Source organism: Anolis sagrei, chromosome 2 (genome assembly GCF_037176765.1).
Source record: "Anolis sagrei isolate rAnoSag1 chromosome 2, rAnoSag1.mat, whole genome shotgun sequence".
NCBI classification, from domain to species: Eukaryota; Metazoa; Chordata; class Lepidosauria; order Squamata; family Dactyloidae; genus Anolis; species Anolis sagrei.
Genome location: NC_090022.1, coordinates 224,940,458 through 224,957,616, shown reverse-complemented (window position 1 = coordinate 224,957,616; position 17,159 = coordinate 224,940,458). Strand labels below are relative to the sequence as shown.

The window sequence follows — 17,159 nt, the reverse complement described above, 5'->3', positions numbered from 1 at the left end:
CATAGCTGGAGGCAGCATTCAGTGAGTGGAGATTTAAGACTATGTGGTAATGTGTGGCAATATGTTCCAGAAAATGATGAGGAGCTTGTCTGGAAAGAGCCCTATCATCTGTGGAGCATTTAAATAAGTTTTATAGTTTTTAAGGAGAGCAAGAAAGACTCAACTACTTCGCATAATAAAGTAAATTAATCCTTCCCTGTCTTCCTCTCCCAAAGAATTTCTCTACAGTTCACCCCTACAGGGAGTCACTTAGCTTGAGAAGTTCTCTCTCCTCTCCTTCCAATTACCATTTTTATTTTCCTTTTCTTCTTTCCACATGTTGTTCTTCCTTTGTTTTATTTTTTTATCCAGGGAAATTTCTCTTATTCTGAGAAGGTGGAAGAAAATTTATGGACAAAAGATCACTTTAGGCAGGAGGAAATGCTTTCATCCTTTCCTCCTTATCCTCCTCTCTGAACCCTTTTGAAAAACATGGCAGAAAAAAGGAGAAATCTGTAGCTACATCATTTTTTCAGACATAGGTATCTAGCAATAGAATAACAAGACTCCTGAAAAACAGGAATTAATACAGGAGATGAAATATATCTGTATAAATGTTTAGTTAATAGAATAGAGGTCTACAACTAAGTAAGCCCAATTTTTACCCCTTTTTCATCACATATTTTTCATCATGTGTGCATTTTCCTTTTGGAATGGACTATTGCTTCAAGAGTGAGGGATGTGCATTCAACATATGCCCTGTGTTCTTCCTAATTTAGTCTACTATCAGATCTTAAATTAAATCCTAGTGTTATCCTGGTACAAATCAAATTTTGGATAGAAGACAGAGGTGCAGAAAAAGTGTGAAATCATATTTAAACAATAGTAGCTGGAAGAGAGAATGGTGCACAGAGGAATATAGCATATACTGGTTCTGGTTGTACTTCAGTTGTGACAGCAATGATGAGTACTTGATCTTTAAAAAAGAATACAGAAGCTTTGGTACTTGAGATGTTTTGGATTTCTCAGAATCCCTAATGTCTAAGTTTGAGCTGTAAATGTGGGAGGATTGGGGGAAGTTGGGAGTGCTAATGCTACAAGAAAAACATTCAGTATATGCTTTATTTCACTGTTATTTGATGTGTCTCTGATTCTATATTTGCATATATACATATAAATCAGCACATCCAAAATTCAGGCCAATTAGTATAATGGCCCCGTGGCCCATATTTTTAAAGTAATATGCATTGCCACAGGGCAAGTCCATAAAATGGTGAATGCAGTTTCCTAAAGTCATGCTAGCATATTAGAAAATGTTGGAGAAAGAGGGGACTGCTTCAAATTTATGCAGCTTAATTCCTAAGTAAGACACATGTGGGCATTTTATTCCATAAATTCAGCAGAATCCTAGTACTGGAATCAAACAGAGTTTTTTCATTTAGTTTATTTGAACTGCACTTTTATTGTCCTGCTTCTTTTATTACACACTTTTTTTGAGAAGAAGATATTTTAAAAGGTGCAGGAATAAATAAAAATAAAAATAATATAGCCACTTGGAGTCTCCCTGTAGAGAGAAAACACAGGATACAAATAAACATAATAATAGTAGTAGTAATAATACAATGATGATGATGGATGACTGGAACATTTTTACGATAATCCATTTCACTGCTCCCCATCCTTCCCCACTTCCCATCCTGCCTCCAAAAATACCACTCAACATTCTGTGGTTATTGATATGGTTACCATACTCCAATTTTTCATATCCAGGCAATCTAATTTACATATATACACAACATACAAATTATGCAGTTATGCATTATTTCATATCATGCAAATTACATACATTAATTTCTGCAGTGACTGCAGTGCAGTCCTTCTCTACCATTCTGTATCAGATGCCACACCATTTATATCATAAAGACTGAGCCAAGAAAGTCAACCTCATGAAACAATTAGAGTGCTAGACTTGGAATCAGAAAAGTCAAGCTCAGGTCTTTGGACCATCACAGAACTTAGGTTAACTGTCAGTCCCAAAGAGAGGTAACTGTCACAGTTGTTACCAAAAACAGCTAGCTATCTGTCACCAGTGGTTGGTGTTGATTCATCACCCAGCATGCTGTGCTACTCTGAAAGCCAGAAAACTGTAATTGAGTTTGAAGACAGATGCAGAGGTTTTATTCAACTGGCCAGATGGATACCAGAATACAGTACTATAATCACATAATGTATAATACAGTGCAAAGCACTTTATCCCCTGATTGGCTAGGAACGGTGCCTCCTAGGATCCACCTTCTCATTGGCTGAGAATTCTTCCTGATATCACAGACAGAGATGGAGAGGAAGAGAAAATAGCTGGGATTGGTGGAATTCAAAATTAAAGGTCTATTGTTATGCCCATCTCTGAGGGGTGTGGGCTCCATTGTCCAGACTGGAAAGAATGGGCATTTAGCACTTATGGACTTTGGAAGCTTGGAATAATTATCTACATAAAGAGTGACACTCAGGAAACTGGAAAGTCAACCAAGTGGGTAAACAAAGTCCTTAATGAATCCTGGGGGTTGCAGGCAATCAATCTCTCAGCAGAGACTCCACTGGAAGAATCTGTGTTGTTTCCAAAGATAGTCAAGTAGTCCAAAGTCACATAAAGACTACACAATATAAGTTATTATATTTTATAATTTTGGTCTGCTGTACAGCAGGGGCTCAGTTGTAGAAACGGAATGGCACCATTAAAGCCTTGGCAGACCGTGCAAAAAGAATCTGTGAACCCCACCTCCTTCAAGATGAACTGAACCACCTCAACTGGGCTCTACAGGCAATGGATACTCCACCTCAGACATCAGAAGAGCTGCAAGACTAAGAACAAGCCACGAGAGTAAAGATGAAGATCCACCCGGAGGAAAAGTGTTCCTGCCATACATCAAGGGAACCACTGACCGCATAGGGAAGCTGATGAGGAAACACAACATACAAACAATCTACAGACCTACTAAGAAAATCCAGCAAATGCTACGTTCAGCAAAGGACAAGAGGGATCCTCTCACCTCTGCAGGAGTCTACCGTGTACCATGCAGCTGTGGACAAGTCTACATAGGGACCACCAAATGCAGTGCCCAAACACGAATCAAGGAACATGAAAAGCAGTGCAGACTACTCCAACCAGAGAAATCAGCCATAGCAGAGCACCTGATGAACCAACCTGGACACAGTATTTTATTTGAGAACACAAAAATGCTGGACCACTCTCACAACCACCATGTCAGACTACAAAGAGAAGCCACTGAAATATACAAACATGTGGACAATTTCAAAAGAAAGGAGGAAACCATGAAAATGAACAAGATCTGGCTACCAGTATTTAAAAAAATCTAAAATTGCAACAGCAAAAACAGCAGAGAGGAAGCAGGCAGGGACATCTAATTACCTTTCAAGAAGAGTTTGCTCCAGGCACAGTCAGCCCATTGTATGCTAATCAAGGTGGTCAGTTGAAATATTCACACCTAGCCCAACTGACAAAAGTCCTTTGTCTCACCCTGGTCATTCCACAGATATATAAAACCCTTTTCCCAGTTACCAAACAAACCTCACCTCTGAGGATGCTTGCCATAGATGCAGGCGAAACATCAGGAGAAATGCCTCTAGAACAGGGCCATATAGCCCGAAAAACCCCACAAGAACTTAGGAATGGTAATATATTTGAGCTGGCAGTTTGATTAGGCAAAGTTCTGCAACAGTGAAGAAATTAGAAAGGAGAAAAAGAAAGAGTTCCAGTGGACCCAACAGAGAGAAAGTGCTAGGTCAGTTTTATTAATTGCAGAAATGTATGATTTCGTGTGTGTGTGTGTGTGTGTGTGTGTGTGTGTGTGTGTGTGTGCCTGTGTAGGTGTTTCTTCAACTGACAGGGTTACGGGAATTTTGTCTTTTTATTTTTGTTTATCTTGAGGTAGAGAGGGTGGGGCTCGGGGAGTGAGGGAAAGATCAACCCTAAGGTGTTGGAGTCACAACCTAATCTTGGCTCTAGGGGTTTCCTCAGAATCACAAAAGGAGTTGATCAGATTAAGATGTTAGGACTTCCTGGATGTTCAACCCACCACCGGTTTCCCAAGCACATATATTATATCAAGTTTCTTTGGATGCACGATAATATATCTATAGTTGCACCTCAGTTTTTGTGTATATAAAAATATTTTATACATTTATATATATTATTATTATTAAAGGAGGCGGTCGCTTTTTTGATAATACAGTGAACAAGATACTGGGCTAGGGAAAAGTGGTGCCCCAAACCACCACCACAAAGTAGGTCTCATCACTGGCATTTCAATGTACTCCTAGTCCTGCTCACATCACCTCACCTTTCCACTGTTCAATCTTAGACCTCCATTTCACTCGTGCAGCAGCTGCTCCTCTCTTTTGTTGCTCCTTTACAACATCCCTTCATTTTTCATCTCCTGCCATCTCTAAACCTAGCCATTCACTCAGTGGCTGCCGTTGTTCCGTGCTGTGGTATCCAGTGCCTGCTCCACCTTTCTTGCATAGTGCTGGTAGTACCAGCAATTCCTCCTTCCAGCCTGAAGCATGTTTCATCTCTTCCTCACTTGTACACAATTGGCAGTTACTGTTTTTTCCATTTGCTGCTATAGTTGCTTGATATAGCTTCAGCCTTTCATCTGCCCATTTGTGTGATATGTGCTACTTTTTTTCTTTCTTCTTTTTGCCTCTCCTGCCTGCACAGTGCTGGCCGAGCTGGGACTGAATTAGGGTAATAAAAAGCAGGTTCAGGGCAGACATAGTATTATAGTTTTTCCATGTCTCAGGAACAAAGATAGCATAACCAACACACTCCACTAGGGATATGTGAGCCATTAAAATGTTTCAAAAATCATTACAAAACCGTGGGGTGCTTGCATTTTGTTTCTAAAGCGTTTCTAAAGTATAGTTAGTGAAAAATTCATTACTATAATGAGAGTAATGATATTTCATTACTATTTCATTACAGTAATTGAGCATAAATTAATATAATTGGGGAAACTTCAGGGGCTCTTTTCTCCATCATCCTTACAGCTATTGGGGTGAAACTTGCTACGATGGCAGAAAACATTTACCACTGTTGGCCCATGAAATTTCAGAATGTTTCACTTATCCACAGATTTTTAGGGATTTTTTAAAAAAAAACTGCAATAGTTATCTCCTTGAATTTTCTATATAATGACAGGAGATAACAGGGGATCATTCCCTCAACTTTCCAAAATATTCCTTCATCTACTGAATTTAGGGATTTTTAAAAAGTTTTGACAAAAATGTTTTTTAAGGCACAACAGCTGTTTCACTGAATGTCTCTCATATTAACCAATCAAAACTAATATTAACCAATTAAACATTTTGATAGAATCCTTGAGTTGGAGTCCGACCCCCTTTAAACTAATATACTTCCCCGATAGTGAGGGGGCCATCCATTTAGGGATTTTTTCCCAACCCAGCACAGAGGTTTACTTACTAGAAGTATCCATCAGTCCACTTCTTTGCAGATTCAGCCATTCATTGGAACTGCCACTGGCTGCTGTTAGGAAGGGACAAATCTCTATCTCCGCTACCCTGACTGGTGCTTTCTGATGCTGATGCATTCTGGGAAATGTAGTTTAGGGCAGGGCCTTTTGCATTCTCTGGCATAGAGCTCCTCCCTTCCCAAACTACATTTCCCAGAGTTCCGTGCTGTTCCCAGCAAACTCTGCTCTTCCCACTCCTAATGCCGAGGTCCATTAATTTAGAGAAAAGACAAGGCACTAAGACAGCCTTTTTGGCTTTGCTTTGCTTCCTTGCGGTGAAAAGGAAACTAACTTTGGGAGGCTTCTGAGTTTTACGAAACTAAAATGAAAATGTATGGGGTAAGTTTCAATTCTTTTTTCTTTTCTTTTTTTGGACAGCCACACTCATATATCGGATATCACTTTGTAAGTACAAAATTTAACAAATTTGATTCGAATTACAAGGCAAATGAAAAAATGAACACCTCTACTCTCCACAAAAGCATATCCAGCATTCCCCACAAAACCTTAAGAACAAAACTCCCCAAAGGAAATCTCTCCCAAACCCTTTAGTCTTTAGGACCTTAGTTGTACTTCTATGAAAAATATTCTTTTGTGCAAGAAAAAAATAGAGTTTTCAATGCAAGACCCAATTAGGTATGACAGTGACATTTTCCCCTCTTGGCATCAAACTTACATATTTACTTCAACTTCTCATTTTTAAAAACTTCCACTTCTCTTTGAACTGAAGCTATACCTCACACCCTTTATCTGATGCTTTGTGTCCCTGCCAACTGGTACATTGCAATGGGGAATAAGATGGATTCATAATAAAACAAATATTAAAATTTCACATGGACATTAATACAAGGGTTTGGTCCATTTTAAGAAGTAAGATATATATCTGAGAAAGTAGTTCAAAGGGCTCTAACAGATATACCCATGACAAGTAAATGAACAGTTTATTCTTTCAAAATGCCTTTTTCTTTTTTATTTGAAGTTGTATTCAAAGCATTCATCTGCTACCTCAATAAGCTTCCATCTATGTAGCTTATTTAAACTTAAACTTACTTATTCTAAAACCTTTCTGAATAATATTGCCATTAATAATATGAATACTGCAGCCAAAACCACAGAACCCATGATACTTTAAACAGTAATAATTTCATAATGGCATTTTGGCCTGCTTTCTACAGGTACTTTGTCCTGTTGAATTTTCTGCCATATTCATTTTCATGGCTTGGCTGACTTACTACTGTTTGCAGGGAGTTCTACAAAAACATATGTTACATCTTTGAAAAAAGACTAGACTTTCCCCCAAAACTGCATTTGCTCAGGGAACAGGGAGTGATTCATTTCTACAACTTCAACATTTATGGAACGTGGCACAATCTATGACTTTGAGGTTCAACCCATTGACTAAACACTGAAAGGCGATCTTGCTCCTCACAAAACAAAACGGCTATATGTTTTACCTGGTAGTCATCATAATAGGAAACCTAGAGATTAACTGTTATGTTTTTAAACCATGAAAAATTGGAATCTGGTTAGCTAAGGCTCTAAGTAGGCACACAGAATACCATGTTAAAATCTGGATGAAATCTGGCAAGCTGATTAAGTATAACACTCTCTCAGCATACTTTGTCCTCATCAAACTTTGTTGGAGGCCTCTTAGGGGTTTCTTCCCTGAAGATCGTTTCCCTTTTTCTGGGTTCTCTTAGTTATTTGTGGTACCATTTTGGCTACATAACTATCATAAACCGCACCTGATTTATCACAACTCTGCTCAGCCATGGAAACTTAATGGGTGGCCTTGGGCAAGTCACACCATATTAGCATCAGAGGAAGGCAAAGGCAAACGCCCTCTGAAATAACCCCCCCCCCCAAAAAAAAAGATGATAGGTTTATCTTAGAGCAGGATTCCTCAAACTATGGCCTGGGGGCACATGCAGCCCGCTGAGGGCATTTATCCGGCCCGCCGAGGAGGAGGCCTCCCTCTCAGTGGAATCAGTCTTGACGCTGCTAACGCAGAGCTTCTTTCATTCTTTCTGTCTCCCCCTCATGCTCTCTCTCTTTCTCCCTGTTTCAGTCTCTTTTTCTTTCTCTTTCTCCCTCCTCTTTTCTTCCTTCTCTCTTTGTTCCTCTTTTTTCTCTTCCTTTCTCCTCTTCTTCTTCCTATATCCCTTTCTTCTGTGCAGGCAATAGGCAGCCTCGAAGCCTCCCCTTGCCATCCAGCCCGCCCTCTTTCCCTCCACCTCTACCTGGGCACAGGGCTCAAGGAGCCCCTGCAAAGCCCACCCCCTGAGTTAAACAGGAAGGGGAGAGTGGCGGTGGCAGTAACACCAGCCTCCCAAAGGAAAGAGGTTTCCTCAAAATCTGGGGTTTCTTTTCTTCCCCTCCTTGTCCTCTGCTTCTCTTCAGCAAATCCAGGCTCCTGCTGTAAAAACAGCCAGTAGGTAGGCTGCTAGGAATTGTGGGAATTGAACTCCAAAACACAAGGAGGGCCCAAGTTGACCCATGTCTGCTTTAAAGAATACCATTGATATTTAATTCTGTTGTAATTTTTTTATATATTTGCAGATTTGAAATTGTATTGAGAACCAACAGTGTATATGAAGAGGGGGAACCTGGTGATGCACAGCTAAAGCACTGAAAAATAGAGTGCATCTACACTGCAGTATTGATGCAGTTTGGCTGCCAGTTGGCACACAAGTTTTAATTGTGCAAAAGCCCTCCTGGCTACCCCCAAAACCTGGGCCTCCAGGTTCAGTGCTGAATCCAGGAGGACTCCCAAACTACAGACCTGTGTCTTCAGGGGGAGTGTGACCTCATCCAGCATAAGCTGAATCCCTATTTCCTGGTCTGCCTTCCAACTGACCTCTGTCTTTGTATATCTTTTCATATACTTAAAGGGCAGGGTATTCTTTTTACACTGTCATACAGATTAGAATTCATACATTGTACTCTTTCCTTTAAAAAACATCCCTTTGCTATCACATTCCTAGACAGTACGGTCTGCATGGTTTCTTTCCAAAATGTTCCCTTATCCTCCATCCTTTTTAAATGATCCTATGGCAGCCCGCCCTGCACGATTAGATTCTTCCCTTCCCCACACTGTTGTCCTTCATTATGATCCAAAACTTCTGTCTCTCCATTTTTTTTCCTTTTCCGGATCAATCTCAAACACATCAACCCATCAGCCAACACAGCTACTTTCTTTTGTTGGCAAGTAAACGGAGTTAAGTCTCTTAACAATCTTCCAAGACTACAGCTGACAATAATTTCTTTTCTTTTCTTTTTTTCTTGGTCCCTGTCCTGCTGAACTCTTCAAATATGCTTTGGGGAATTCTGCTTGTTTGTGATATTTTATTTCATTATGAATACTTCCAAATGCAATAGTTCAATTGCTATTTTTTTCAGCACTGTTTTACATACACTAAGTTTGACATACACCAGCGACCTCTTCACATTGGCCACCAGAATTGCCATACATTCTGGCGAATCCGGTGACCACTGTCAGGGGACATGGGAAGCCCCACATCGCCCAGCTTACCTGAAGAACGATCCCAAGGGGGAAAGTGGTGACCATCCAGCTTCCACCCATTGCTGCAAGACAACACAGGGAAGTCTCCTGTGTTGCTGCTGCAGCAGAATGCTTTACTTTGACACCACTTAAAGTACGGATCCCCACCAGAAGTAGTAGAATGTTATGAATTTGGATCCACCAGGCTCCAGGTTTAAAGGTACAGTGAAGTGGAGCATGCTGTCAATTTTTCCACTGTCCGATGAAGTCTCAAGTCAGTAACTGTTGGACTTAATCCCCAACCTCTATCATCTCTTTCTTCTTCCCCTGTGTCTCCTCTCTTGTTTAGATTGTAATCCTGAGGGCAGGGGACTATTAAATTAACGATTTGTAAACCACTCTGAGAGTTTTTGCATCTTAAGAGTAGGCTATAAATACTGTAAATGAATAAAAAAAACCTGAATAAGTTGAAAAACAATAACAAATTACATTTACAAACAAAACTTTTTTTCAAAATGCAAATGTTCCTCTTTTATGTAAAAATGCATTATAGCTTTCTCTAACATGACTTTATGCTCTCCCAATCACAAGCATGAGACTTATTTTTCCTCATTTGCCTCTCCATTTCCTGTCTAGGACTCTCCTGGCCATCCAAATACAGATGTGTCCAAGTGCTAATGCACATCATGAACACCTGCTATTTGTTTTGCTCCAAACAATCTGGGTGAAAAAACCATCAACAGAAATAAAAGTGAGAGCAGTGCTTGACCAAAGAAAGCTGCTAAGCACATGGGGAAGAATTACAAAACAGCATTGAGGGATTTATTGTGGGGGGAGCAAGACAATGATTCTTCATGCTATATCTCATAACTCATTCATACAAGTGCCCTTTTCCACACTGCTACAACTGACGGTAACACTGCTAAGTACAACCCTCCATCTTTAGAAATATTTAAAAATCAGCAAAAAGTGGTGCTAAAAGCAGTAAGAGAAGGACCACAACTACACAATGACCTTCTATGCTATTTAGTCTAGATCAAAATATAGCAAAATAAATAGGTAGCCATTCTTGCTTCTTTCCTCTCTCCCTTCTTATTCCTCGTTCTGCATAGGATTCTGTTTTAAAGTCCCATTTTTCACTAAGTGCGAGGAAAGAGCTTCAGGGGGCAGCTAAATGCCTTCTATCATCTGTTTTGCATATTTTTCAGAATTGATTCCCTTCCAAAGTATCATTTGCAACTGGTAGACATCTGGGTCATTTACCACAATATTCTCTTTAGGTCAGAAAACACCATTTGAGGCAAGATGGCTGATACATTCAGAGTAATAATAAGGCTGAAATAACACTGTGTTTTCACATGGATTTGAACCATATGATTAGTTTCCTCTTGCTAAGAGGTACTCTGAGAAATGGAGTCCATTCACACAACACTATTATGATTATGATTATTATTTGTAATTTGGTGCTGCACTAAAGTACTTTGACTGAGACCTTTCCTTAAACTGCAAATTCCTGCATTGAATGGGATGAAACCATGTCAATATAAAAAGTGGATAAATAAGACTATAATTTTGTAATTTGAATGAAAAGTGACAATAATATATAGACCACTTGTTACCATCAGACTTGCCTGACATATCATTGTTGATTGGCCCTATGGGCACAGCCTTACATATATTCTCAACTGCTGGAAATGAAGTTGGTTTCTATATTCTTTCCATCCCTACGGGGGAGGGGGTGTCTACATGCCATCCCGATAACAATTGGGATGGTATGCATCCACCCTAAAGCCCCCCATAACAATCCCTCAAAAGTAAGAAAAACCTTAACTAGCCACCACTATCTTCTTCCTCGCACCCTTCTGGCATGAGGAAATAACACACCAGGAGAAGGGGTAGGGGGAGGGATTCCCTCCTCACGCTCATGTCCTGACATGTTACTTTCTTATGCCAGGAGGGTGTGAGGAGAAAGATAATGGCAGCTGGGTAAGTTTTTAATAACTTTTTGGGGTAAAAGAAGGAACCCCTGCTTTGTTCCGAATTAATTCAGTTTTATCAAAGGCATTGTCTGGACACCTCTTGTAAAACCGCAACAGGTTTTGCATTTAAGGCCTGTATGGATGGCCCTTAATCTGCCTTCAAGACAACCACTTCCAGCACTTTAACTTGTGAGATCACAATACTTGACTATTTTCTGGATCTTAGGTTTCTAAAATGATCTGAAAGAAGGATATAATAGAAACCTAGATATCATTACTTTTTCCCCAACAAGCTAAACCCCAGTGTCTACGTAAAAACAAAGAGATAGTTCATCTTTCCAACATGTCTTCTGGGGAGTTTAATAAAAGGGGAAAGAATGAATGCAATCCTAATGTATTTCTCAACTTTATCTAGTCATCACATTAGTTAAAGAGTGAATTCTTCCAAGGTTGTATCTTATCCAGTGTAATGAAACTGCCAGCATAATAGAAAAGGACTGGGGCAGGGGGTGGGGTTGAATTTTCTAATAATACAAGCACATGTGCAATTAAAAAGATGAAGGATGAACATTTCTGAGCTTTTAAAGACAAGATAATTAAAAAGAAGGTGAACTATGAATGCAAAGAGTCAAATATAACATTTATTAAAGGGTATGACCCCAGTTTTTCAATGAATAATTAGATTCATTTCTATCAGCAATTTGGTATCACTAGTAAAATCGGGCCAGACAAAAGCAATGAAACAATAATGTTGAAATATATTTGCCACCTCTGTCCTTAGTATTTGTAATGCGTGTACATATCTACCTAAAACCACTGTAATACCATTGCCTTACTGGCATATAAATGCCCATGCAGAGACATTGTGCTGACACAGCAGGTCTTCAATTCAAGTAGTAAATCAAGATGTTCTTGAAATGACATTAAAAAAATCAAACCATTATAAAATAGCTGTTGCTATAAGTGGCATTCTGATGACTAAAGATTACTCTCATTATAAATAGAACTATTTATTTTACTACATCAAACGACACATGACTCTTGATAAGCAGAAAGCAATATCCTGATGCAAGCAAGAAACCAAAACAAAGTGACCAAGAAAGTAAGCAAACAAGAATGACAGAAAAATTCCTAGGAAGAATTAAAATCTCAAAGTTAACAATTGGTCAATCACAAATATGTAATAATAACATGTGATTGAACCAAAATAGAAAGGATGCAACTTGAATCACCACCTAAAATGCTTTTTTTGTTATTTTGATTTTAATTGTGAAGGAAGTATAAAGATCCTAAGACATAAATATGCATACTTCTCTACTTCTGAATCCCAGGGAATGAGTACATGGGCTACAAAGCCAGAATTGGGTCAAAAGTTGGTCCTGGATATCCACACAATATTCAGGGATCTCCAGTCCTTAATGCAGAATAAAAATAGTTAACCTGATGTTACTCCATCTTAGCAGATGTTGGGGAACACTCCGGACTCTTCTCAAAACTCCAGATAAGTCTTACACTTTGGGATTGGAGTGATGACCAGTTAGGCCAGTTGTAATTCAAAACAGTCCAGTTGTTGACGGGAAGCAGTGCCACCATCCCCTTTTCCTTGTACTCCATGATGCAGTCAAAAGATGATGATGCTTATCTGCCCTGTTGATTGTTGATTTAGCATGAACCACGGAGTTCCAGAGAACTCCTGGCAATCACCAGACACATTTCCTGATTTCAGCAAAGGTGCAAACATAACCTGGAGAAAAGGGGATTTTGCCCCCTCTTTCCTCAAGTCACATGTGCACCTTTATGGCTTTCAGCAAAGGTGCCTGGTGACGGTCAGGAGCTGTCCCAAGCCCATGGCAACAAACATCAGCAAAGGTAAAGATTCTAGCAGGGTAGAGTCAGGTTCAGCCCAGCTGGACAGTTGAGACCACTCCCACCAATGCCATGGTTTAGGAGCAGAGTATGAAAACATCTCCATCCAGGGCTCATTCAAAGCAGCAATGCTCCAGACCAGCCCCTACTTTAGGTACATTCTGTATTCACACAATTCTACAATAAAGGTGATCCAACTATTTAATTTTAGAGGATGAGGATGGTGTGGAATGGTATAGGAAGCATTGCTCTTATTTTAAATTAGCTGCGATAATACCTTCTGCACTATGCTTTCATGCCCTCCTCAATATCTGCTAACTAACTCAAGAAATTCACTGCCACAAAATATTGTGATGACTGTCAAATGTGATGGCTTTAAAGGGGTATTGGATATCTTTATGGAGAATGGGTTCATCCATTAATACTAGTGAGGGTGGCTATATATCATCCCTGGTATCATTATATCCATCATGAGGAGCACAGATGGAAGGTGCAGAGGCAATCAGCTTCTCCTAGAAAGCTTCCCATAGCAAATTCGGTCATTATATGAGCATAATAGAAGAAGCCTATTTGCTTCTGAGCACAATTCATGGTGCTGGCTTTAGCCTATAAAGCCCTAAACGGTTCTAGCCCAGTTTACCTGTCCTAACGTATCTCCCTCTATGAGCCATAAGGATGTTAAGATCATTCAGGGAGGCCCTGTTCTCAGTCCCACCCCCTTTGCAGTCGCGACTGGTGGGAACGAGAGACAGGGTCTTCTCCGTGGTAGCCCCCTGACTGTGGAATTCTCTGCCCAATGAGATTAGATCCACCCCTCCCTCCTGACCTTTAACAAAAAACTGAAATCCTGGCTGTGGGATCAAGCATTTGAACAATAGATGGATCAACCAGGAAGATAATTTTAGTGGATTGCAATTGTATGGATCTGGATTATGAATTTTAACTGGCAAACTGTTTTAATTGATCATTTATAATTGTTTTAACGGTTTAATTGTATTTATTATTTTTCATTGTATTGTGTCGGCCTCAAATGGTTGCCTGTTGTAAGCCATCCTGAGTGCTTCTTTGGCGGTTGAGAAGGACGGGATATAAATGCTCGAAATAAATAAATTGGTCTCTCTCATCTTGTTTTCAGATCCTTAGCTCATGGAGAGCCATACTGAATCTGACCAAATGCCTATCAAGTTCATTATCTGTTCAAGGGTTGACCAGGGAATCATTAAATTCAATTCAAAACACATTTCCCATTTAAGAAACAATAATCCACTGCATATCCTTCAACTCCAGTTAAAAATGCAAGCTTTTTTCCAACCAATGAAAAAAGAGCAAAGGAGGAAAGAACTGAGCATCACTTAAGAGTGAGTTCAAACCCATATGAGCAGCCTGTAAAGAAGGCTCTCCCCCAAGTCCTCACCAGAGAAGACTCTGAAGATGGCAGAAGGAAAAGCCTTTGCTGAAAATTGTAAAACTTGAGAAGACTCCTATGGGGATATTTCGGATGTTTGGATATGAAAGCAACAGCATTCTTTTACTCATGCTCATATGCATACCACCTCTGATAGGTTAAAATTAACATGAAATGATCCATATACAGGTTGAGTATTCCTTACCCAAAATACTTGGGACAAAAAGTGTTTTGAATTTTGGATTGGGGGGGGGGATATTTTGAAATACAGGCAGTCCCCAAGTTTCAAACAAGATAGGTTCTGTAGTTTTGTTTTCAAGTTGAGTTTGTATGTAAGTCGGAACTGGTACATTTCTAAGTGCAACTCTAGTCAGATAGATAGATAGATAGATAGATAGATAGATAGAAGAAAGAAAGAAAAGCTTTGGATAGCATAGGGAAGGGTTAACATCCCTGTGGTGTTTGTTTTGCTGTCTGTGTCCCTGTTCAGAAGATTTCTCTTCACTTTCTGTCCCTATAATAATTGGATTTCTAAAATGTTGGCTTGTTGTGGAAATAAGGATTGGTGATAAAGATTCAGCTGAGACATTTTTTCCTCATAACAATAACTCTTTCAAAAGTGAAGTTCCCTTCCGATGGGTAGATTTCTCTCACTTCCTGTTGTCTCACCCCAGTTCTTAACTATGAGTCAAATATTTGTAACTCGGGGACTGCCTGTACCTGTATTGTATATATGTACATAATCTTGAAAATGGGACCCAGGCCCAGAACAAAATTCATTTATGTTTTATATACACCTTGTACACATAGGCAAAAGGTGATTTACACAATATCTTAATAATTTTGTGCATAATCAGAAGAGTTTGTATTCTGTTATATTTTATTTTGTTTTATGCTGTTTTTATTTTATTTTGTGTTACATTTTAACCATGTTTGTTTCAGCCTCATGTAAGCCACCCTGAGTCCCTCAGAGATGGAGGCAGGGTATAAAAATAAAGTTGTTGTTGTTCTTGTTGTTGTTGTTCTTGTTATTATTATTATTATTATTATTATTATTATTTGTGTATGTTTGTGTACATTAGCCATCAGGGAGCAAACATGTTATTATCTCAGCCATCCATGTTGACAATTTTGAATTTCAGATATTCTGGATTTCGGAATTCCAGATAAAGGATGCTCTACCTGTACAACGTCACCTTTTTTTAGCACAGTGAAGCTGCATAACAGGAGAAAATGTAAAAACTAGAGTTTTTCTGCCTACTTGTAGAAGACGTTACATTTCTGCCTGTTATGATGCTAATAAAGAAACCTCTTGTCAGAATGCAAAGAAAGAGTGAAAAGAAGAAGTAGGCAGGCAGGCAACTACATCTAGTAATTACTTGTGCCTAACACACAGTATTACTAAAAACATTAACATTTGTAGGAGTTGCATCCAGGTTGGATTATTCTGAACTAAGCAACTGATTTGAAGACTGTCACATTTCAATCAACACAGGCTGCAAAGAGATACACCTGTTCCATTTCACCACAGGCTATAACTCCGCAGGCACAGTTGCTATGAAACTGCATTTACTTGCAATCGTACAACGGTACTGACTACTGACACAAGATACATTTCTTTATTCTAAGAAGGGGGTCAATGCTTACAAAAAAAGTTGTTCTGTTAATTTGGGCCTGTTTAAATTAGTCAGGGCTGACACACTGATCACCAGATACATGTGCTATTCCCATAAACGATTCTGGACATGATAGCCTTGGGACAGCTTCCTTGTTAATAATACAATATTGTCTTCTTCCCAGCCTAATGTGAAGCAGAAGTCTGATGAACAGATGATACGTCAGCTCTTGTAATTGTAGATGCCATCCAGGTAAACATCTCCTGGCATAAAGTTTCAAATTAAAAATGCAGCCGCTTGCATCTTATGTGATTGACTTGCTGTATTATCTTACCTTTGGTTCCATTGAAATGAAGCTGTGAGTACCTCTACTTGAGAGAACTGACCTTTTAATCGTTCTACTATGGTAGAAGTGGTAGTAATCCTTCAATGCTCCAATCTGTAGAGAAGGAAAAGGTATGGGGAGGGGGCAAGAGAAAGAGAGAGTTTTAATTTATGAAAAACAGTTAGTCTGTTTTTGATTTTTTGTAAGGTCTATAAATTATGCAATTTCCTGCCTTGCTGAAACGTTACTTGAACCTGGCGCTCATCTTTCAAAAGAATGACACATGATATGAAATGGATGGACTGTCCTTGAGGCAGGAGCTGCATAACCAAGGATTATAATTGAGCTGCTTATTCTGTCTGTATCTACCTCTTTAATGTTTAATTTATATGCAGCATTTAAAGTAATTTTGTACCAAATCTATATCCAAACAGTCTTCACAAGGCAAATATAAAAATCATCAAATAGCAATACAGTTATTTAAAAACATTCAATCTAGTAAGCTTAAGGAAATTTGCTGTAAATGCATTATATTCTGTCACTTAAACTATTACTTCACACATCAAATCCAGAAAGTATCACAAATATTTTATTGGAATTTCAGATGAGGGGTTGGTGGTGCTGAAGAATCAATTACTTGAAATGATCAATCTTTCCATGAAAAAAAATAGGAAATAGACAGAGTTTGTCAATGAGAGAGTAAATATTGCTTTATAATTCCTGCAGTCACATCTCTAAAATCTTCTTACTTCAAAACACAGATGAATATGATGAACAACTGAATTAGCATGAAGGATTATGACAGAATGATTTTAAGGTTTCATTATATCTCAGCCTACAGTTGCTTGTTCATTGTAGATCTATTTTCTGACATTGTAGCTGCTGTATCATAGGCTTGTCTGGTTAAGATCTGATCTATTCCTACTATATTTCAATAC

The 17,159-nt window shown here is 39.0% G+C and overlaps 1 protein-coding gene across 2 annotated transcripts in view; it reads right to left on the bottom strand.

The window, feature by feature from the left end:
* The window catches only part of PCSK5 (proprotein convertase subtilisin/kexin type 5), a 321,518-nt gene that overhangs the window by 263,040 nt on the left and 41,319 nt on the right, over positions 1 to 17,159 (bottom strand). For both annotated transcript variants that reach the window (XM_060762183.2, XM_060762182.2), the window contains exon 2: positions 16,231 to 16,335. In XM_060762183.2, the coding sequence (XP_060618166.2) occupies positions 16,231 to 16,335 (105 nt within the window). The remainder of the gene's footprint in view (positions 1 to 16,230; positions 16,336 to 17,159) is intronic.